The sequence below is a fragment of the Schistocerca piceifrons genome, chromosome 1, assembly GCF_021461385.2.
Source record: "Schistocerca piceifrons isolate TAMUIC-IGC-003096 chromosome 1, iqSchPice1.1, whole genome shotgun sequence".
Taxonomy (NCBI): Eukaryota; Metazoa; Arthropoda; class Insecta; order Orthoptera; family Acrididae; genus Schistocerca; species Schistocerca piceifrons.
The window spans coordinates 246,086,285-246,108,960 of NC_060138.1; the positions used below are offsets into that span (position 1 = coordinate 246,086,285).

Consider the following 22,676-nt stretch of genomic DNA (forward strand, 5'->3'; position numbering starts at 1 on the left):
TAAGGCTCATAGATCGATCACTGCTTTCTTGACTTGCTCAACTCGTGAAGCTCTTTCTCTTGAGTAACTCATCCCATTTTTATGAAAGGGTCAAACTGTCAAACTGTTAACAGATGGTACTATTGGGATGAGTTGCGAAGTCTGCAAAAAAATGTGAGAAGAAAACGGCCTGAAATGTGGCAAGACAATTCATGGCTCTTGCATCACAATAACACACCGACACATTCAACCCATTGGTGCATGAGTATTGCACAAAAATTGAAATCACTGTGCTGTCTCATCCTCCATACTCTCCAGACCTGGCCCCTATGAACATTTTTTGTTATCAAAGTTGAAAGCCCCACTGAAAGGACGAAGATTTGTAATGATAGATGACATAAAATTCACAGATGGCACTTCGCACAATCCACCAAGTGGCGTACCAAGACTGCTTCCAGAAGTGGAAGCAGTGTTTGGAATGGTGCCTTAATTGTGGAGGAGAATATTTCAACAAAGACCATGCACAAAAATAAAAGGTAAGCATAAAAAAATTTTGTGGACAAAGTTCAGGAATTTTGTGGACAAACCTCTTACATGCGTACTTTTCAAAGAAAATAGTTTCCATCATCTGTAACAAAACATGAATATTTATGCTACATTACTACTAGTCATGCAACTTCATAATGAACACTTCTACTGGCTATGTAGCCATCAGGAATTCTCAATCCTATCATTCTGAGGTGATTCTTGGAGGAATAAACAAGTATATAAATTAAATCTGGATAACTGGGCAAATTGTACTGGTAAATAATGCAGAATTTTTTTTACTTTGTCCTGAATTGGCACAGATATGCAATTTCTTGTTTTTCATTTGATGGGGCTTTGTTGAATAACTTTGCACCAGGATATGTAATTTAAATCTGGACCCTAGGCAAGAAGGTAAAGTTTACATTAAGATTAATTTTATCCCCTCCATTGTGCAAATTCCAGTTCAGCTAAAATAGTTTTTATTATTAATAACACAGACTCTCCAGGAGTAAATGTGCTGATGAACAAATGTAAGTATTACAGGAATCATAGAGAGGTCTATGCAAGATATTCAGTAATCTACTTTACATAATCTGCTATTCTTATAGCTCCCTGTTGCTGAACAAATAATTTTTTTCTTTTAGTTGCAATGCCCCAAAGGCTGGAGAGAATTAAATGGGTCTGTACTTAGAGATGAGTTGACCTATCTACAGTTTTATAGCTGGGTGTTACTACAGCACACTTAAATCTGTCAGAAAATATGTCCTGAATCATTGGGTGATTACAAACACAACTTAATGATAATGAAGTTTGAACTAGATTTTAATACTGTGTGTAATTTTGATACCAATTATCTGGCACTGTCACTCCATTATCTTCCTTACAAGAAATTTCACAAACAATCGTAGTGAATACAGCTTGACAAATTTATTCCCTTGTAATTAAAGATGGATTTGTAAAAAAAAATTAAAAAATATATATGTAACAACTTTTTGAAGAATATACAGAACAGTCATAGATAATATTGAACATATTAATGTTTTGCCATGATAAGTTTACCATTTCTACTGGCACTGTCACTACTGGAGAAAATTAGCCCTAATTGGAGCATATTACTTTATCCCCACATGCTGCCAATATTTCCGCATGTAACCTCTGATTTCACATATGCATAAACACGAGTATGGCACCAGGACTGCTGAAGGAGTCAGTACTGCTATGTGCTCACCACTCCTTTCTCCTAAGCACTCTTGATGTGGGGGGCAAGGCAGACTTCTGCCTCTCCCAACAGCCGTCGTGTAAAGGATTGGCTTATCACTGCCACAGCATAGTAATTTAGCACGTCAGTCGTTGATTTATTTTAATGCATTTATGTATAAATTCTTTTGTTACAGATGGAAGTTCTCCACAATTTCAACCACTGCATCAGCAAGTGGAAGCTAGCAGTAACATCACCAGCAATCTGACATCATTGGTTTCAAGTCCACCTGCTCCGCACACAACAATGAACCAGACAGCATCTGAACAACTGGCTACATAAAGTGGTAAGAGAGAGCCCAAAATAATTCCATACTGTTCATCATTTTGTAGATCTTGTTTTGAGACAGTTTCCACAAGGAATCCTCAGTAAAGAAATGAGTATATTCCACAATAGAATTAAGTAAGAGGAGTAGATATTTATGGCACATCAATTTTTTTCTTTTTATCACCTACAGCACCAAGTTGAATCTAAAAACAATGTCTTATTAAGTCATCCAACCAGCACAACTTGTGTTTGCAAATAAAATATAAGTGGATAGATAAAAAGTCTGCTCACCAAGCAGCAGCAACAGAGCACACACATATAAAGGTTAAGGAAATTTGCAAACTTTCAGAGCCAGTGGCTCCTTCTTCTGGCAGAGTGTTTTTAAGGAGAAGGAAGAGGGATGAAGACAAAGGACTGGCGAGGTTAAGGAAATGAGAAGTGAGTAGGAACACCAGATCAGTGGAGACCTACTGGATGCCACGCAGAGTGCCCGTGCGGTTTGAGTCACCACGTCACGGATTGCGCGGGCTCTCCCACTGTAGGTTCAAGTCCTCCCTCAGGTATGGATGTGTGTGTTTTCGTCCCCCCATCCCCAAATCACCACAATATCCTTGTCAGATCCAATACTCCTTCTACACCCATTTCCCTACCCTACTGCTCCTACCCCTATGACCATCCCCACTGTAAGATTTGCACTATGCACCCTCCTACCAGCCCTGCAAGTGGCAAAACTTACACTACCAACGGCTGAGATATCTATGCAAACATTTTACATTGATATGACTACCACAGAGTTGTCAGTCAGGATGAATGGACACAGACAGAGGGTGTACACTGGCAACACCCAATATCCTGTTGCAGAGCATGTTCTACAACATGACAGTCATGACCCTTGTGCCTATTTCACCACATATGCCATCTGGATTCTTCCTTCACACACTAGCTTCTCAGAAGTGGGAACTGGCATTACAACATGTCCTTAGTTCTCGCCACTTACTTGGCCTTAATTTAGGTTTTTTTCCTCACCATTTCTTCTCAGTAACTATTCCTTTCTTCATTCCATTTTAATTTTCTATATCTTTTATTTTCTGACCTGTCTGAAACTCCCCCTCCCCCACCCCCATCCCCGCCACCAATCTCCACCACATTCACAACACACTCAGCTTTCTGCTCTTATTTACTTTGGCATGATCTTCTGTCAGCAGTTTATGTCTTGCTTATTACCCTCTAAGCTCTCAGGTTTTCTAATCTCATCCACTCCAAGCTTTTCATCCCATCCTGTCCAGTAGGTCTCCCCTGACTTGGGGTACTGAGTGACTTTTTCAAACTTTCCCCATTTCCTAAACCTTGCCAGTCCTTTTCCTTCATCCCTCTTCTTTCTCTTTAAACCCCCCTGCCACAAGGAGCCACTAGCTCAAAAACATTGCAAATTTCTTTACCCTATATATGTGCGTGTTCTTCTGCCACCGCTTGTTGAGCATATTTTTGTCCATATAATTACATCATAAATTGTATTTTGGATGATGCAGACATGTAAATATATGTAAGTACATACATAAATGATCCCCTAGAATTACAGTCAGAGTTATTCTAAATGATGGACCCATTTTCAAAATGTTGTATTTATTCAAGTACAAATCAAACTGAACAAGCTATATGCCAATAAAAAGAGGAAGTTTCAAAGTTTTTTTCATAATGTTTGAAATCAATTTAAGAAATTGTAATTAATTAGTTTTTAAAAATTATTTAATAATTAGAAATGTGATAAATATTATGAATGTTCAATGTGGCCACCATTGGCTGCACGGCAAACATCAAAGTAGTAGCCAAATTCGTCCCACACAAGCGAAAGCATTTGTGCTGTTACTGAGTGCATGGCAGCAGTGATCAGGTTCCGCAGATTGTTCATAGTGGTTGGTACAGGTGGGACATAAACTGCTTCCTTCACATAACCTCATAAGAAATAGTCGCAGGGTGTGAGATCAGGAGATCTCAGTGGCCAGAAGTGCAGAGCCAGGTCCTCAAGTCTTGTGTGACCGATCCAGTGCTGAGGGAGGCAGTCATTCAAAAAGCCTTGTACATTATGGTGTCAATGGGGCAGAGCTCCATCCTGTTGGAAAATGAAGTCCTGGGAATGTTCCATAACTTGAGGGAACAGCCATTGTTCCATCATGTCCAGGTATGTGATTCCCGTTACAGTTCTTTCCGCAAAGAAAAATGGTCCATAAACCTTTGTATGAGATATGGCACAGGACACGTTGATCTTCGGTGAGCCTCTTTCATGTTGCAACAGTGAATGTGGATTTTCCAAACCCCACATGCGAACATTGTGTCTGTTGACTTTTACATTAAGGTTGAATATTGCTTCATCACCAAAAATTACACGCTATAGAAACGCGTCATCCTCCATCTTTGCTAGGACATAACCACAAAATGTGAGATGATTCTCTTTATCATTGGGGTTGACAGCCTGCACAAGTTGTAATCGGTAGGGTTTGTACAGCAAATGCCAACTCAGAACTTTCCATACAGTTGGCTGGGGTAATCCAAGTTCTTGTCTGGCTCTGCTGGTAGACTTACTGGGGCTGCACACAAAACTTTCTTGAATTCATTGGACATCATCCTCTGACACACATGGCTGGCATGTGCTTTTTCCTTTGCACACATTCCCAGTCTGTTTAAATTGCTTAAACTAATGGATAATACTTCTGCGAGTTGGTGCTGGAATACCAAATTTGGTACGAAATGCATGCTGCACTACAATTTGCGACTCACTTTTTGCAAACTCATAAACACAGAAAAGCTTGGGCTCCACAGTTGCCATCTCACTCACAACTGACAGTGAAACAGAATGACGGCCCTCCTGCCGTGTGAACTCTACTGGCCACTTCCGAAACCATCACTTCCCACCTGCCGCCACCCACCAAAAACTTTGAAACTTCCTCTTTTCATTGGGATATAGTTTGTTCATTTTCAATTTGTACTTGAATACATACAAATTTTTGAAAATGGGTCCATCATTTGGAATAACCCTGTATTGTTTGACGCTGACACCAGTACTGCATATAAATGTATACTGTCAGGAGGGATTGCATGACATAAAAGACAAACTGAAGTAAATTGGCAGCAGTAACAATTAGATGAAAAGCAAAAAAAGTTAATATGATGTATTTTAAGAGTATAAAATACAATAAACAGAAACCCCTACATTAACAAATTTCAGCTTACCAGTGGCTGAATTTGATGAATACATTAACCTTTTACAGCTTACATCCTATTTTTCCGGGACAACAAACCCAAAAACAGTGGCTAAGAATGAAAAGAAAAAAATATTCCAATTTAGAATTGACTGACTGTCTTTCATCATTATCTTCCTTTCAAGCACTGCCCATTCAAAACTCACAAACAAACTCACTCCCATCTTTACCGAGGTCTTCCAACATCTCTTCTCCCACTTTGTAGTTCAGGATCTTCTGAGGAATTCTTTGACTTAGCAATCTCATGAGGAATTGTTTCCAATTTTCATATTTTTGAACTTTTTCATTCATGTTGAAAATATTTAATTCTGTCCTAATATCTCCATTTCTAATCATTCCTCTTTTTATGCAGCCTTTTGTTCTTCTCATGAATTTCTTTTCTGCTCTCTGAATTATTATTATTGTTGTTGTTGTTGTTGTTAGTAGTAGTAGTAGTAGTAGTAGTAGCAGTAGTAACCTGGCTTTCACTTTCATAAGATAAGACAGGAACTGCCATTACTTTATACAGAATTTCATAGTTGTTCCCTCCCAGACGAAGGCACCTGCAGTGGTGGGGGTGAGTTTGCATTCTTCGATTGAGTAGAAGAAAATCGGGCAGATAGCAATATCTAAATGTGGCAGCCTCATCACACAATTTAAGCCATGCAGCAGCTGGGGGTTGTAAAATTACTTACAGCTTCGGATACAGGACTGAATCAACTGTTTGTCTTTTGAGATAAAAATGAAAGCTATAACAACAGAAATTACCCCAAAGAACCCACTTTTAAAAACTAGTGATCTCTTCTACTTCACGTTTTTGTCAATCCTGTTTCCTCTAGAATATTTTCGTATCATCAAATTATTTGGACTGTGGAACTTAAATTCAGGTAAACATTAATTTTCATATGAAGTAGGTTCAAATGGTTCAAATGGCTCTGAGCACTATGCGACTTAACTTCTGAGGTCATCAGTCGCCTAGAACTTAGAACTAATTAAACCTAACTAACCTAAGGACATCACACACATCCATGCCCGAGGCAGGATTCGAACCTGCGACCGTAGCTGTCCCGCGGTTCCGGACTGAGCGCCTAGAACCGCTAGACCACCGCGGCCGGCATATGAAGTAGGCTCTAAGTTTTCTAGTAGAGGAGTACAGACAAGTGATAGCATAGGCCTACTCTGAAATTAGTTAAGTTATCACTTGGAATAAAGTGGTAGATAAAAACAACAGTTGAGAAGTTAAAGAGGAAGCGCATGGCTTTTACTTCACAGAAATTGATTTTCTACTAACACACACAACCTGATTTATAACATATCAAACAAGTGTGAGCAGATTAACACTAGTAGTTACTGCTTGTTAGTATACTTTACAAAAGTAGCTTGCAATTGCTCCTACTTTATAACTGAATGAACGAACAAATAACTGAAAGAGGAAAGACAACACTTTGTATGCAGATTTATTTCTCTTTATCTTATTTTTCTTGTTGAGATAATATCATGTTATATTTCACACATAATGAATATTGTTCCCAAAAATGATAAAACCACAATGAACTAATTACAAAAATGTGAATGTGGACATTAGTTTGAAGAGTAATGAGTCAACAAGTCATTTATACTATTTTGTTACTAGTTTGTATTTATATACAGAGAGATTCAGCTATGCTGTTATCCTCATGTTTAAAATATTGTAATTCTATTTCCACTCAAATTACTTGTGAAAAAGTCCTCACTAGATAACATATAGTCTCTTTCCATAGCTACATCAATAGCACATGTATTGCTATCATCTTTGCTTTTCATATACAGCTACAGTAATTTCTCCTGCTAGTATCAGAGTTATAAATGAGACAAATTTAACAGTATATCACTCTTCAAAATTCTAATAGTTCTTTTGGAAAAATTATAACACTTACCCAAGATTTATTCATTTTGAACTTGAAAATGATTCAATTCAATTCAATTTATTAGCGTCCTTGTAGTACATCATCGAAATGATATAGGACTTGTCAATAAACATTACAATTTAAAATACATATACATGAAAATTTGTAATTGAATTTACTTGTCACTTAGACATTACAATTTTAATAGAACTTTTAGAACATTAACACAAAAATATACAAGTAGGATAAAAACGTACAATAAAAAAAAAAAAAAAAAAAAAAAAAAAAAAAAAAAAAAAAAAAAAAAAAAAAGTTTGTGATTCTCACATCAAAGATTATTTACATTCTTACATTAACAGTTTCACACTTTCATAGAAACAGTCTTATTAGGAAGTTCTTGTTATATGGAACTGTTGCTTCATTGTGAGCAGGCAATCCAGCTTTACGCAGCTTAGAGATCTTCTTACAAAAGTGGAACAGTGGAGAAAAACTGATAATAATCATACAGGGCTACATGTGGTGGGACTGTCAAACCAGATGGAAGGGAACAGACATGGCATCTAAGGATGATTCACCAGTTAACTACAGTAACAGTTATGCTCGTGTTTCTGTAAGAGCCCTGAAAGAAAGGTGCTCATCAAAAATTGAACAGATTTGTAAAACGGGATTGACATATAAAGATTCCTAAACAATACTTCGCATCATGAGTTTAATGTCAGGATACACTTACGCTGTAAATTTAAATCAACAACAGCAACAAAAAGGCAATCACAGAACAATGCGGTAAGATCATAAACACTTCCTTCAAGTTTTTGAAATATCAATTGCCCACTTCAGTACATGTTTGCAGGCATTGGTGCTATGATTTATGGACAAACCGAATATATTCCTCTGATATCACTGCACATTCAGCAACAAGTGATGTTTTAAATCCTCCTGGGTCATTAGAGCTTGTCCAAGTGTGATCAAAAAGTAATGAGAGCTGTTGTTTTTCTTAAAGATTTTTTGTTTATTCAACATCAACATCGTCCCCTTCAAATTAATTCTCTTCAGATATAACACATGTGCCAATGCTTTTTCCACACTTGTAAGCACTTCTGGAACTCACTTTTCATTATTGTGTTCAGTTCCTTCAGCAAATCTGTTTTTATCTCATCAGTGATGGCGAAACAACATTGTTTCATGGTTCTCGTTTTGTTGTTTTGCCAAAAAATCATGAACAAGCTGTGAGATGTGAGGGGGGACATGCAATTTCCACAAGTTGTTTTGCCACAATTCTGGTCATTTTCATCAAACTGCTTCGTGTGAACCATAAGACAGGAAATCAGGGTGCATTATCCAATTGTAATTGAAGAAAGCAGCAAGAAGAACCTTCATATGTGATCGAATTTCATCAAATTTTTTTTCAGTCTAGATTCTTCGGGCAGTTTCTATTGGGATGATTGGGCCTTAAGTTTCATCACATCCATATATCTTTGTTTCATCACCAATAATAGCTTTCTTTAGAAGTTCTGTTTCATTGAATTCATTCAGCAATTCCTGAGCGATAGCTACGCAATTTCATTTCTAGTCAAAATTGAACAATTTCAGAACAAACTTCGCTGCTAGACATTTCATGCCCAAAACATCCAAACAAATTGCTTGTCATGAGACAAAAGATATGCTGTCGCCATCAGAAACCTCTCTGATGGTGATTCGGCTATTTTTTCAGAACCATTTTCTTTACTTCTCCCCCATTGATGTCAGTAACAGACATGCTAGGGCATCAAGGGCGATTGTCATCTTCAATGTCTTCTCGAACCTCTTTGAAACTTTTATACCACTTGTCTTATTTTCCTAGTAGATTCACCAAAAGCCAGTCAACATTTCAAACATGGTGCTGTACTTTATTCCATTTATCAAACAATGTTTAATGCAAATTCTTTGATCCATCTTTTCTCTTCACAAAGCACCGGAAAGCATGTATAAGCTTTTCGACTGTCAACAATAAAATAAATATTCAAAATAGCTGGAAATGCAAACACATATCAGGAACGTGTATACCAACAAGGTAACAATTTTTCTGGGGAAACCAAGTGCTTAAAGCCTGCAAAATTAAAAAAATTCCATTACTTTTTACCAAACCTTGTACACAGACTTCATATTTGAGTTTACCCCAAGAGAGAAAAGCCAATGGGACCAAATTAACCTAGTGTCAGGAAATTCAATTACACTTTCATGTACTATCCAGCAAACAGGAAATGGCTGGGTGTGTGCTCTCGTAGCCACAACTGAGTAGTGATACAGGTAAACATCATGCTGTTACCAAATACATCTATGTATTTCAAGTGATAATTCCTGTAGGAGAGCCAACAGCACTTTGGTAAGAAACTTTGAGTATCTTTTATGCATTAGGATTTCTTTAGTGACGTAAGGATAAGTCGTGTAGTCTCCAATACCGCCCACACGAAATGTTCACACTATGCTGTCTCTGACGTTCAATGTGTTTCAGCCAGTGCAGATTCACTGTGGCCCTATGAAGCATATTTCTTATATTCAACTTTCCATAATTTGTAGTGGTAGCTTCATCAGTGAAGAAAATTCCTTGACGAAGGGGACAAAACCAGGAAAACCAGGTGATAGAATTCCATGTGTCTTCCACAACCCTCCTGGTTAATCTGCTGGTGAAGTGGTACATGGTACAGATGAAATGTGCTTTCACATAGAATGTGAACATTGCTAGGCTGACCTATTCCAGAGACAGTGGCAATTTCCCTGAAGTTAACTTGTGCATTATAAACAACTACCAGAACATCTGTTTCATTTGTTCTGCTCATTGCAAGTTTGCTCCTTACCTTTTGCATAATATTCCAATGCCCTTTCAATAACAATTTTTTGCACATTAAGGCAGTGTCATTCTTGTTGGCAACCATCTGCCTGGATACCTTTTCGCATAGAACTCAACTGTTGTCTTTGCGTTTCTTCAGTGCTCACTGTAAAAAAGGAAGCATATCCAGTTTTTTCTCTTGGTTTGTGAAAGAAATTTATTTTTTTCAAACTAACTAGCATATGTACAACACAGAATAAAAACAAAATTCCACTGTGCCCCTATTTTACAGGTACTGTGGCAGTGCAACCCAATGTTTCCTCAATGTCCGATGCGAAGTATTTCCTTATTTGGGTATGAAATCATGAACTTCGCATAAGAAAACTATTGGTTTCATGTTCACAAGTAAGTTTCAAGTTCTAAATATTGTAATTACCTAAAAACTAGGAAGCACATTCTGAAGAGTGAAAACTGTTGAATCTCTCTGTTTTAGAAATATGGTGCTATCTGCAGAAATAAATAGTTTGATTTAAAAATGCAATGTTAATACCAACATCCACATAATTAATATAGCTCTGTAAGTAGACTATATATATTTTAGCAAGTAATTTCTCACATTTCATCAAGGTGAAAACAGAAATGGTTCCAGATATACACTGATGGCAAAAAAAGTCACAACACCAAGAAAGAGTTGTGCAACACAAATGAAAGTTGGTAAATGCGTTTCAAATTTCACACCAGTCACACAAGAGCGGCACTAGTAGCACTACTACGAGAATGCTAATCAAGTTTGCTATAAATGCATGCTGTAATGGTTGTGAATATTAATTACCTTTGAGATTTGATAAGGTGAGTTGGTCAATCAAGAATGCCCTTAAGGTGACAACACTTTGCCAAGTCTGGATGAGGCCTTGTAATAGGATATGAGAAGCTGAATGTTCCCTCTGCGGTATTGTAGAAAGACTTGGCAGGAATGTAGCCACTGTACATATATGCTGGCAATGGTGGCCATGGAACATACAGTCCCAAGAAGACCGGGCTCTGGACGGCCACATAGTACTACCGACAGGGAAGACCACCGTGTTCAGCGTAAGGCTCTGGTGCATCATACTGCATCTGCAGCAGCAATCTGAGCAGCAGCTGACACTACAGTGACCCAGTGAACTGTTACAAATCAATACTTCAAGGACATCTCTCAACCAGATGTTCTGTAGCGTGCATTCCACTAACCCCAAAGCGCCACCATTTGCGACCTCAGTGGTGTCAAGCAAGAGCTCTTTGGAGGGCAGGGTGGAGAACTGTTGTGTTTTCTGATGAATGCTGGTTCTGCAAGTGATGGCCGTGTATTGGTTAAGAGGAAGCCAGTTAAGGGCCTGCAACCAGCCTGTCCGCATGCTAGAAACAGTGGATCCACACCTTGAGTTTTTGCCTGGAGTGCAATTTTGTATGACAGTAGGAGCACTCTTGTGGTTATTCCACATGCCCTGACTGCAAATCTACACATCAGTCTGGTGATTTGACCTTTTCTGCTGCCACTCACGAACAGCATTCCAAGGGACGTTTTCCAATAGGATAATGCTTGCCCACACATCACTGTAGTAAACCCAACAAGCTCTACAGAGTGTCATCATGTTGCTTTGGCCTGCTCAATAACCAAGTACATCTCCAATCGAGCACATACAGGACACCATCAGACAGCAACCCCAACATCATTCACTAACAGTACTAGCCATCCCTGTACTGACTGACTATCCCACAAACTGACATCTGGCACCTGTACAACACAATGCAGGCACATTTGCATGCATGTATTCAACTTTCTGGCAGTTACACCACTTATTAATGTACCAGCATTTCTCATCTGCAGTAGCTTATCTCGTACTTACCTTAACCTGTGATCTAGCAGTGTTAATTACTTAAATATGTTACCTAGACAAATGTATTCCCAAAATTTCACTATTCTACATTAATTATGTTTTGGTACTGCTTTTTTTCCATCAGTGTATTTCGTGTGAACAGCTTAGCTGAACCCCACTGTACACTACTATACTTCAGTCAATAAGGTAATAAGAAAGTAAAGGCAATATAAATATATATTAAGAGATGATTCACACAGGAAACTGAAATGCAGTACCATGCACACAGGATCATCTTCCAGAATTAATGCATAAATTAAGTTGTCCTGTATTACTGCACAGACAGTATATTATTATTGTTTTTTTTTCTTTGTGTAAAATGACTTTGACTGAAATAAAAGAAATCTCACTAAGCGTCTGTTTATAAATCCCTCATAATCAAGTTATTCCGTATCACCACATTTCTGTAATGAAAATAAATTACCCCATATTTCTACTAAATTTCCAAGAATGCTTAACTTTTATATATGTTACACACCACTATCACTCATCACAAATTGTATACTTGGCACATTTAATCTGGTCATGAATCTCATTTACAGGCTGCTGCAATAAACTGATGCTGCTCAGGATGCTGGACAAAAAATCAAGAAAATGCAGAGAGACAACTAGAATATTAATCATAAATCATAACTTTGATACTGAAGATTTACAGAGGTTTTTAAGTTGTGGATGCTTGTGATATGATGAAGTAATTCCATGGCATCAAGACTGATAATTATTTAGTGCAACTGAAAATCCTTATAGTGCTTCAAACTTAGGCTACAGTATCATTTTTGTCCCCTCCTTATGATTTTTTACCTTATTTAATGTAAGTTTGTTGTGGATGTCACATTATATTTAGACTGTAAAGTTTTTTGTACTCTAATCTTAGTATCAACAACAGTTAAGACCACTATTGCAGATCTTCATGTAAAAAATTGTAATATATATAATGCTGAAGCAATCAGCACAATTTTAAAGGAGACAATACGGAAACAATAAAATAATGTAGCAGTGAAATATTTTTAATGTTTTATATGCTGTGAAGACTATGAAGATAATGTTACCGCTCTACTACTATGTAAATTAAATAACTGCATTTTGATGGAATTAAAAAACATGAAAATTTTACAGTATCCAGCTCCATAAAAGATAAGTTAAATATTAACATAAAACACACACACACACACACACACACACACACAGAGAGAGAGAGAGAGAGAGAGAGAGAGAGAGAGAGAGAGAGAGAAATGGATGGTTGTGGGAACGCTTTACTATACTGTGTTGTGTTATGTGCATGTCTTTTTAAAGACACAGTAATTCTTTCGTCTGCATGAAAATTTCTCCTAATTCTAAGGTGAAACAGTTTTATAAAAACTATGTTAGTTGTTGATTGTTACACAATTTTTAATAAATACATAGAATTTTTTTTACTGTTTTAACACAACTGTCAGCGTTTTCTGAATCATTTACTTCCATCACTGCTAAACCACTGCCTCCATATCACCATCATTACTTCGTGTTAACTGTCAATAATATGGCAAAATAATATTTTAGAAGTAAACTCCTTTCACATCAGAGAACCACATATGACATAATTTAAATCTGCAGTTTTTTTAAGTTTGAAAATAAGAATTTGTCATAGCGTACGACCAGTTTCTTGAGATCTGCAAGGAGAAGTGGTCACAAGCACTTCTCCATATGATACATGCAACAACAGTGCAGGAATGTAACAAACGCCTGAAGGGTACATTTCTAGATGCACCCTTCTATTTTCATGAACAAAACTGCTGCTGATGTGGTGTCTTTCACTGACTGCACTACATGCAACAATAGTCCAGGAATGTAACTGAAACATTTTAAGGTGACATTTCCAGATGCACCTTTCTATTTCCATTAACAAAAGTGCTCCTGCTAGGGTATCTTTTGCTGGCTTCACTGTAAACAGTTCCTGTGTTACATTATATTGAAGTCATCATTAACAGTACAGTGTTAGTTTCATCTGGAGCAGAGGGGGGAAGAAGGCAAAGGAGGGGGGGGGAGAGAGGGGGGGGGGGAGAGAGAGGGGGGGGAGGGAGGGGGAGGGGGAGGGAGAGGGAGAGGGAGAGAGAGAGAGAGAGAGAGAGAGAGAGAGAGAGAGAGAGAGGAGGGGGAAGAGGAAGCACTGTGTTGTTCATTCGTTTTTATTTCCCACACTATCAAATTTCTTTTTTGTGTCACATTGGAATGTTATGATAACAGTTCACTGCAAAAAAAAAAAAAAAAAAAGGGGGGGGGTGTAAACGTGAACTAAACAACACAATGAATCACAGATATGGCTCGACTTTGGATGCAAATACCACCACACTAAGACCACCACTTACATTATTCATTTCTTATTTAATTCAGTCATGTTACAGTCTTGCGTAAAAACAGAAATGTGTGTTCATGTAATGAGAACACTGCTTTACTGAAATTTCTCATCACCAGTGATTACCACTATGGTACTGTTTACCCATATTAAATAAAGAAATTCTTAAAACTGGTATATTCCACATTTTGTGTATGGGATGGGCTAGCCTAAGGATGGACATCCGTACACAGGGCCGAGCCTGCAGGCAATAGTTTGCCAACCTAGGCGCTCAGCAGTATTTGAGGAACAGGATCTGGGGCTGAGTTTTGGTTAGTGACATGGGCTTTGTCCTGAAATTAAAGTCATAGATGGAGCAAGGACTCATTACCGTGTTAGAATTGACATTGAGGTACAGATAGAAAAAGGAAATATAATGAACTGAGATAAACAATGGTCATGAAAATCAAAAGGTACTGAAAACACAGTCCTGAAAAAATGCTGGAAGTACACACAGATAAAAAATAAATACATCAGATAGTAAAACCAAAAACCAGAAACTATTTGAGATTTGAGCAGGTGTGAGAATGATAGAAATAGTAACGATTCTCAAGTTCATGACATGTATGTGATTATTTTTAAGGTGAAAATGAAGTAGTGTCCTGAATGAAGTGTAACAGTGCAGTTTATGTGAGCCTGACTGTTACCAAAACGTGCTGCAAAATAAACATAAAACCAACAGAAAATAATGTGTTTTATGGTACACGTGTAAAGGACAGTACTCTTCAAAAGATTAAATCTCACACATCAACATGCCATAATGGACAGCGAGTTTCAGTATACTGCCAAATTAAATTAGGTTTATGAATGGATAAAGCATAAAATGAAACTTATTTTTATTCACCTATAACATTTAATGATACAATGACACTGCAGCTAGCATTATTTATTTTGACACTGCTTTTGACATCACAACCAATAATATATATACAAATATTTATAAATCACAATGCATTCAAAAAAAAGTCACACATAATAAAATATGTGAAATTTAAAACCACCCAAAAAGGACAAATATTTGAACCAAAGGGGAAATAAAATCTTTTCATCCATGAAGGGCACCCTTTATGAGCAGAAGCCCAATGGGATCATTAATAGCAAAAGGCAGTCAGTCCACTTGAGACACAAAGGTCTACAAAACCTTATTCATAAAAGTGTGAAAATCTGTGACAATAAAATGAAATGGTCCCTCTTGGTGAAATATGCATCACAATTTTCAACACTAAATACAATATAATATATCCAGTCATTTAGGTAATGAAATAATGAGACTAGAGTCATTTAAACACAGGTACTACTGAAATAAATTATTCTGCCCTCCTAAACCCAATTCAGTTTTTCAGCAAACCAAATTAAGTGCAATGGTTCTCTTTGGAAGTAGTAACTTAAAATAGTAAATATAATGCACCAGTTCCAATAACAAAAACACACATAAAAAACTAAAAGGTAGCAATATGCCCATTAAATATAAAATTTGTTCATCTTGTAGGAAAAAGAAAACCATAAAAGAGGTTTTCTGACAGCTGATGCAGGCATAACACCAAAGTCCTTGCACATTTCACTGCCAGGCAAAACACGCATACTCTGCAGTCAATGTTTATTGAGCATTTCTGTCACACCATTTTACTTCACTAACATACAATACGGCTACCGTGGCAACACGTATGCCGCTAACTCCATTGGACAAATTGGACGAGGTGTTTGCTTTGGCATAGTCTTCCGTAAATGTAGGAATGATAATGACGACTCTGTCATCACATCCCCAAACTGAGATGGAAAAATGCTGCTGAGTTTCACCTGGGAAAAGTAAAATAAAATAAATAAATAAAATGAACAGACTTATAAAACTTATTTAAATAATGTATTGATACTATGGCTTCACTCTACCAAAACTATGGTTCAGTAGTTTTAGTACAGTACATAAATGATGTAGTGAATGGTATGATTACCAGTAGTATTAGCAACATTAGTAGGGAAACAAAAATAAATCAATGTGTGGAACAGGCACTGAGAGCCAATGGCTTCTCTTATCTTTTTGCTTGTTTGTTTGTTTTGGACATCAGTCAATGTTAGTCCATTGTGTGTTTCATATTCTTAAAAATATAAATTGCTTTTTACGAGTTATAAAAATTAGCTGCTCGCATATCTTCTGGGCTTTTATGTGACCAAAGCAATTACTTTTGATACATGCACAGTTTAATGCATAAACACAACATTATATATATAGTACTCAACAGAATTTTCTTCATCATGATCAAAGGAATGAGTTTCCTGTTTTTATTGATAAGCATGAAAGCTGTTTGGCAATAACAAAAAGATGTTTTATGTAAGCTTAACAAAGTACTGAAGCAACTTTTTTATTTATTTATTTATTTATTATTGTTACAGCATCCCTCTGTTTCATATTACAAATCAATTTCTGAATAAAACTTGAATTACACATTGACAATTTCAATATTGCTATAAATATTATTTCTTTTTCAGTAACATACAGCAGGGTAACTGCATAGAACAAAAATGTTCCATAGGCTACATGAATCTTTACACATGGCCCTTTAAATATCCTCACTCATTTTCTGGACAGTTCAGCGTTTCTGGATCCTAGGGAAATCTAGGAGACACTAATCGCATATGCAGAGAAAGCAACTGAAACGATGTAACACCTAATTGTTAGGCAACACACCTATGGTACAGATGATGCAGTTGCGATCTTAACTGACCAAAATGAGATTTTCACTCTGCAGCGGAGTGTGCGCTGATATGAAACTTCCTGGTAGATTAAAACTGTGTGCCGGACCGAGACTCTTACTCGGGACCTTTGCCTTTCGCGGGCAAGTGCTCTACCAACTAAGCTACCCGAGCACGACTCACGCCCCGTCCTCACAACTTTACTTCCGCCAGTACCTCGCCTCCTACCTTCCAAAGTTTACAGAAGCTCTCCGGCGAGCCCTTGCCTGCGAAAGGCAAAGGTCCCGAGTTCGAGTCTCGGTCTGGCAAACAGTTTTAACCTGCCAGGAAGTTTCTTAACTGACAAAAGCTACTACTGTAGTCTACCCTAGCATGCAGCAATTTTACAAGTCTAGTTGAGACATATAGAAATATGTTATCTTGGTACTGAAAGGAGCAGCAGAAGGAAAACTGAAGAGGAAGAAACAGAGAATCTACAACAGATTAATTAACAGCAGGTATGCAGGTATGTTGCAGAAAATGAAAGGCAGGACAGGGAGAATGAAAGGAGGAGTTGGAGGTAGGTAGAGAAAGAGAGGTGGAGAACGGGGAGGGAGTGACACTTTCTGTTTGTTTTAACTTTTTAATATGTTTTGTGTAAATGTTGAAAATTTAGGAAAATGTATTAATTAAATTTCCACAATAACTGTAATAATTAATCTGCAAAGAAGTGGTAACTGTGTCAGAAAGAGCGGAAATGACTAAAGTTTCGATATATGACAGACAATTATTAAACTCCACAACAGGTTGAAGAGAAAAAGTGACTGCTGTTGGGTGTTCGCTGGCTGGCTATGCACTGTGAGTTGCCATCCTTTATATTATGTTTAATGCTCACATTCTGAATTTTGCATGTTCCATTACCTCAATGCCCCCAGTAATAATTTTACTAGCCAGTATTTCTCTGAGTTTAGTAGGTATTGAAAGCACCATGGTATGATTCACTTATATGATTAAGAAAAACTTGAGAGAAGACTAAATTTGGATGGTGGGACCACATCCCAACCTCTTGGTCACAAGCTGTAATTACTGTGATTCTGTATTCCACAGTTGATTCACAAAGACACACATTATTTGTGTATTCTTCACAAAATTCTTTTCTTAAATTTTTGTACATTTCTATTCACCATATAGATATTACCTGTACTTAGAGAGAAGTATAGGAAAGATATGTAAGCCTTGATTACTGCAATAATGCATACATAGCACATACTATACCTCCTGACTGCCTGGCAAATAACATTTTTCATTGCGACCAGACATTCTTGCTAGTTGCCTTATTGACTCAATAGAACAATTCAATTTATCAGCTTAATATAACAATAACATGAACACTACAGTATGATCTCTCCAGCTGATAGTCTTTTATGCAGCTCCATTAGTTTATTATTCAACAATGCCTAATTCACTATCTGAATGCTTCACACAGAGGTAAGGAAACTGATTCTGGCCTTATTTACGGTAGTAAATTGTTATTATGTCAAATAATTTGGATAAATCACGGAAAATCATAATGAGGATGTCTGGAGAGGTATTTAATCTCACTCTACTCAAAGTCAGATATAGCATACTAAACACTATGACATCTTCCTCAGTTTCACACTGTCAGTAGTTAAGGGAGAATGCTACACAATCTGCCATCTGGTCATTTATTGGGCAGCTGTACAGTCATTCACTGCCTAGGCATGTTCAGAATACAATTGTATGTTACCGACACTGATCCTTAGATGTCTTCAAACTCGCAGTAACTTGCCATGCGAAATTTCATGTACTACAAATCTGCATGTGTTATGTAATTAACTGCACTGAAGTGGTGTCAACAGTATAAATTAATTTCTACAAATAAATTGTCCAACCACTCACTAGTAAGTCATCATGTAGGACAGCTCATTAGCAAGAACTCTCCTGTTGTTTCTATATGTTTACTTTATCACTAATAACAGAGTCAAAACAAGCTGCTGCTACCACCACCCGCCACAAGTTTATACTTTGTTTATTATTGTAAGAAACAATATGATTTTATACTCTTTAATGATTTTCAAGAAAATCAACAACAAACTATGGCATGTAACAAGAAGGAAGAATAGTACTTAATCCCATTTATGACATAGTCCTTAGAGATGGAGGAGACAAGCTTGGACTGGATAAGGCTTGGGAAGGAAACTGTTTGCGTCCTGTTCAAAGGAATCACACATTAAATAATTTAGGAAAACCAAAGTAACCTAGTTGTAGACAGACAGACAAAAAGAGAGTCCACTGCACCATACCGCTCAGTACTGCTGCTGCTGCTGCTACTACTACTACTACGACATTAACAGTTAGATAACGAAATCCCATCACCTAACAATGTACATGGAGACCACATGGAATGACTTGATACATTTAATGTAATGGCTACTGGAAACATATGTCTTGAAATCATATTTAGCATACTGAAAAATGTATACAGTAAAAAGTTCTACAGACTGCAACAGAAATATCTTCAAGTAGTGCTAAAATTGATAATCACCCGAGGAAACTATGACACTAAATTAAAAGGAATAGCGTTTCCAATACCTAATCATGACACACAGTTGAAAAAAATAGTTAACCTTCTGAAGGAGTCACATAGATGTCATTTTTTCTATAAATCAAACACCGTATACAGACATGTCCATAGCTTCAAATAATAAATCAAACTCAATAAATCAGTTACAATTTTAACAACTGCAAATAAAAGATTAAAGAACATCAAGGGTTGTTTGGTACTTACCACCCCTTTACTTGGCTGCATGCCCTGTAGCTGTGGACTATTAAAGCAAGTATCAATATGCTGTCTGAAAAATATAACACCAACTTTGGCTGCTGATGGTGGGAAGAAAGAATGAAGCTTAACTAAGTGAATGTCATAACCAGTATCCTGAGCAAGGCCGAAATTGCTCTCCAAGTTATCTGGGCGACTGTCAACTAACAGTAACCTCATCAAAGGATTTGCCATAGTGTGCAATGCAATATGAGCAGCGGCTGAGACAAATCCACCAGTGTAACTATCAAAGGATTGCTGAAAAATAATGAAAACAAAGTTTAAAAACTGACTTAATGTCTAGTATGGCAGAATTGATTTTATTATTTCACACAATACTCTCTTACATATAATCAAACACGCAATACTCTCTTACACATAATCAACCATGCAATACTCTCTTACACACAATCCAACTTCACTGTGAATTCTCTGTAATTATAACTCACCTGGCATGGTATCTGTCTTTCCTCGAGTATTATCCTGTATGTCGAAGGTGTAGGCTTATTGTCCAGTACCCCCTGTCCTAGACCTCTATTGTCATCCTGATTAAGTCGCCGATCTTGCATAACCTAGTATCCAATTGTAGGACAGTCAGAATTCACAGACAATACAATACATATTATGAAATACAACAAATACTTCTCAATTATTTAACAATGGAAAATCCAGGGTGGAATGCAAAAATATTATGAAAAGGAGAGTTGCTACTCACCATATCGCAGGATCCTGAGTCGCGGATAGGCACAACAAACAGACTCTTACAAATAAAGCTTGTGGTCATAAAGCCTTCATCAAAAATAGACAACAGACACATGCGCACGCACGCCCCCCCCCCCCCTTTCCACACACACACACACACACACACACACACACACACACACACACACACACAAATGCAACACATACTCGTGCACCCAACTGCAGTCTCGGGCAACTGAAACCACACTGCCAATTGCCTGAGACTTCAGTCGCGTGTGCAAGCTGCATTTGCATGAAGGAGTGAGTAAGTGAGGAGTGAGCGCGCACGCACACACACGTGTGTGTGTGTGTGTGTGTGTGTGTGTGTGTGTGTGTGTGTGTGTGTGTGGTCTATTGTTGACAAAGGCCTTAATGGCCAAAAGCTTTAATTGTGAGTGTCTTTTTGTTGTGCCTATCTGCGACTCAGCATCCCCGCTATATGGTGAGTGGCAACTTTCCTTTTCATAATATTGTTACTTATCAATTATTTACATTTTCTCAAAACTATGAATGAATAAAAGTCATATTAAATGTGATTACATGCACTAAATGTGATAATCTCATTTAAAACATTACGTTCCACTTCATACATTTTTAGCACCAGAAAGATAAACAGCAACAATAGATGAAACGAATACTAAATGTCTGTGACAGTATTCCAAGTACTGCCAATAAAAACACTTCAAAGTAGAAAATACTACTCCTAGCTTTCAGAACTGTATGTTCCTCCCTCAGGGAGGAATTGCTTGGGTTGGGTTATGAAGGGGCGAAAGAAGATACAGGTTCTATGATTGGAGAGAGAGAGAGAGAGAGAGAGAGAGAGAGAGAGAGAGAGAGAGAGAGAGAGAGTACTGCAGGTTAACTTCAGGAAGGTGGCAGGATGCAAAAATATGTTGGACAACCAGTTCCCATTTCCACAGTTCAGTAATGTGTGGGAGAATCACAAGTACCCATTTGATGGAGCAGGCACACAGATCTCTATGTGTTACATTGCTGAGCTTGCTCACAAACTGGGTACTGGGCATCCCCACGATGGACAGTTCTTCTTTTTGCACATCCATTCAGCCAGTTTAGTGCTGGTTATTCCTATATATGTATATAACAACCTTGTAGTGTAAAAACATGTTAGTTGATAACCACATAACCAACATACATGGTTTCACTTGTGGCTCTGACTTTGATGTTGTAGGATTTAGCAGCAGTGGGGCTGGAGTAAATGGTAATGTACACGTGCACGAGATACATTCTGCGGTGATAATAATTGCAAGGCTAAGAACCTGGGGATAAGATTAATAGTTTGGTAATGACATACCGTTTGACAAGGATTAGAAGGCAATGGAAGATGACAGTGATAGGTGTAGGAAGGATGTCAGAAAGAAATGATCTCCTTTCAGGGCTGGATCTGGGGAAGTCAAAGCTTTGACAAAGTAACATTTGGAACCATTTGAGGCCTGTATGACAAAGGGGCTGCTTCTGTATATTTGACTTGGAAGCTGATTTGGAAGGTCAGAGAAGGAAACTGTCTGGGATATTTTTTATGGACAAAATCTATGTGGGGTATGCAAGAGAAGACAGCATGAAAGTTATTGGTATACGTATCAACAGATTTTGTTTTGGAGCAGGTGTGGTTGCCTGAGATGCCTAGGCTGGAAAGGAGGAAGCAATTGATGAGGAAGGGGTGGCAGATGCTGAAGTGATGGTATTGTTGCTTATTGGTTGTTTATTACATGTTATGAGTTTCGGAAGTGAGCTTGAATGAGATGGAGGTCAAAATCAAGGAAAACAACTTTGGATCTGGAAAACAGCCACAAGAATTTGAGTTTGGAAAAAACTTGAGCTGCTGCAGGAACTGCCCCAGATTTTGCCAGATGACAGTATTGAGTGGAAGTATGCAAAGTTTCAAAGGAACCATCCTGAGTTATGTGATTTAGAGAAAGAATATAAAACATGAATCTGCATGGTTGGATGGAGACTGAGCCCAAACTCCCTGAGTGCTAGAAAACAGTTGATCCAGTATGCTGCTAACAAATTTGTACTCTTAGTATATGGCGTAAATTTCTTGAAAAAGTTATTTATAATAGACTATCCCAAACAACTGATGACAAATTGTCATCCTATTTTGCAACATTCACACAAAACAGCAGATGGTGTGAGCAATTTCTACAAATAATATCTTACAGTG

At 37.5% G+C, this 22,676-nt stretch overlaps 2 protein-coding genes across 2 annotated transcripts in view; one reads left to right on the forward strand and one right to left on the reverse strand.

The window, feature by feature from the left end:
* LOC124711002 (putative transmembrane protein INAFM1) overlaps positions 1–13,247 on the forward strand; it is a 399,532-nt gene extending 386,285 nt beyond the window's left edge. Inside the window, exons 3-5 of the mRNA XM_047240968.1 lie at positions 1,902–2,051; positions 10,253–10,365; positions 12,419–13,247. Of these exons, the coding sequence (XP_047096924.1) occupies positions 1,902–2,047 (146 nt within the window). The 3' untranslated portion in view covers positions 2,048–2,051; positions 10,253–10,365; positions 12,419–13,247. The remainder of the gene's footprint in view (positions 1–1,901; positions 2,052–10,252; positions 10,366–12,418) is intronic.
* A 1,850-nt stretch (positions 13,248–15,097) lies between these two features.
* LOC124795042 (alpha-mannosidase 2) overlaps positions 15,098–22,676 on the reverse strand; it is a 195,193-nt gene continuing 187,614 nt past the window's right edge. Inside the window, exons 19-21 of the mRNA XM_047258829.1 lie at positions 20,203–20,325; positions 19,724–20,011; positions 15,098–16,044 (exon numbers count right to left, since the gene is read on the reverse strand). Of these exons, the coding sequence (XP_047114785.1) occupies positions 15,895–16,044; positions 19,724–20,011; positions 20,203–20,325 (561 nt within the window). The 3' untranslated portion in view covers positions 15,098–15,894. The remainder of the gene's footprint in view (positions 16,045–19,723; positions 20,012–20,202; positions 20,326–22,676) is intronic.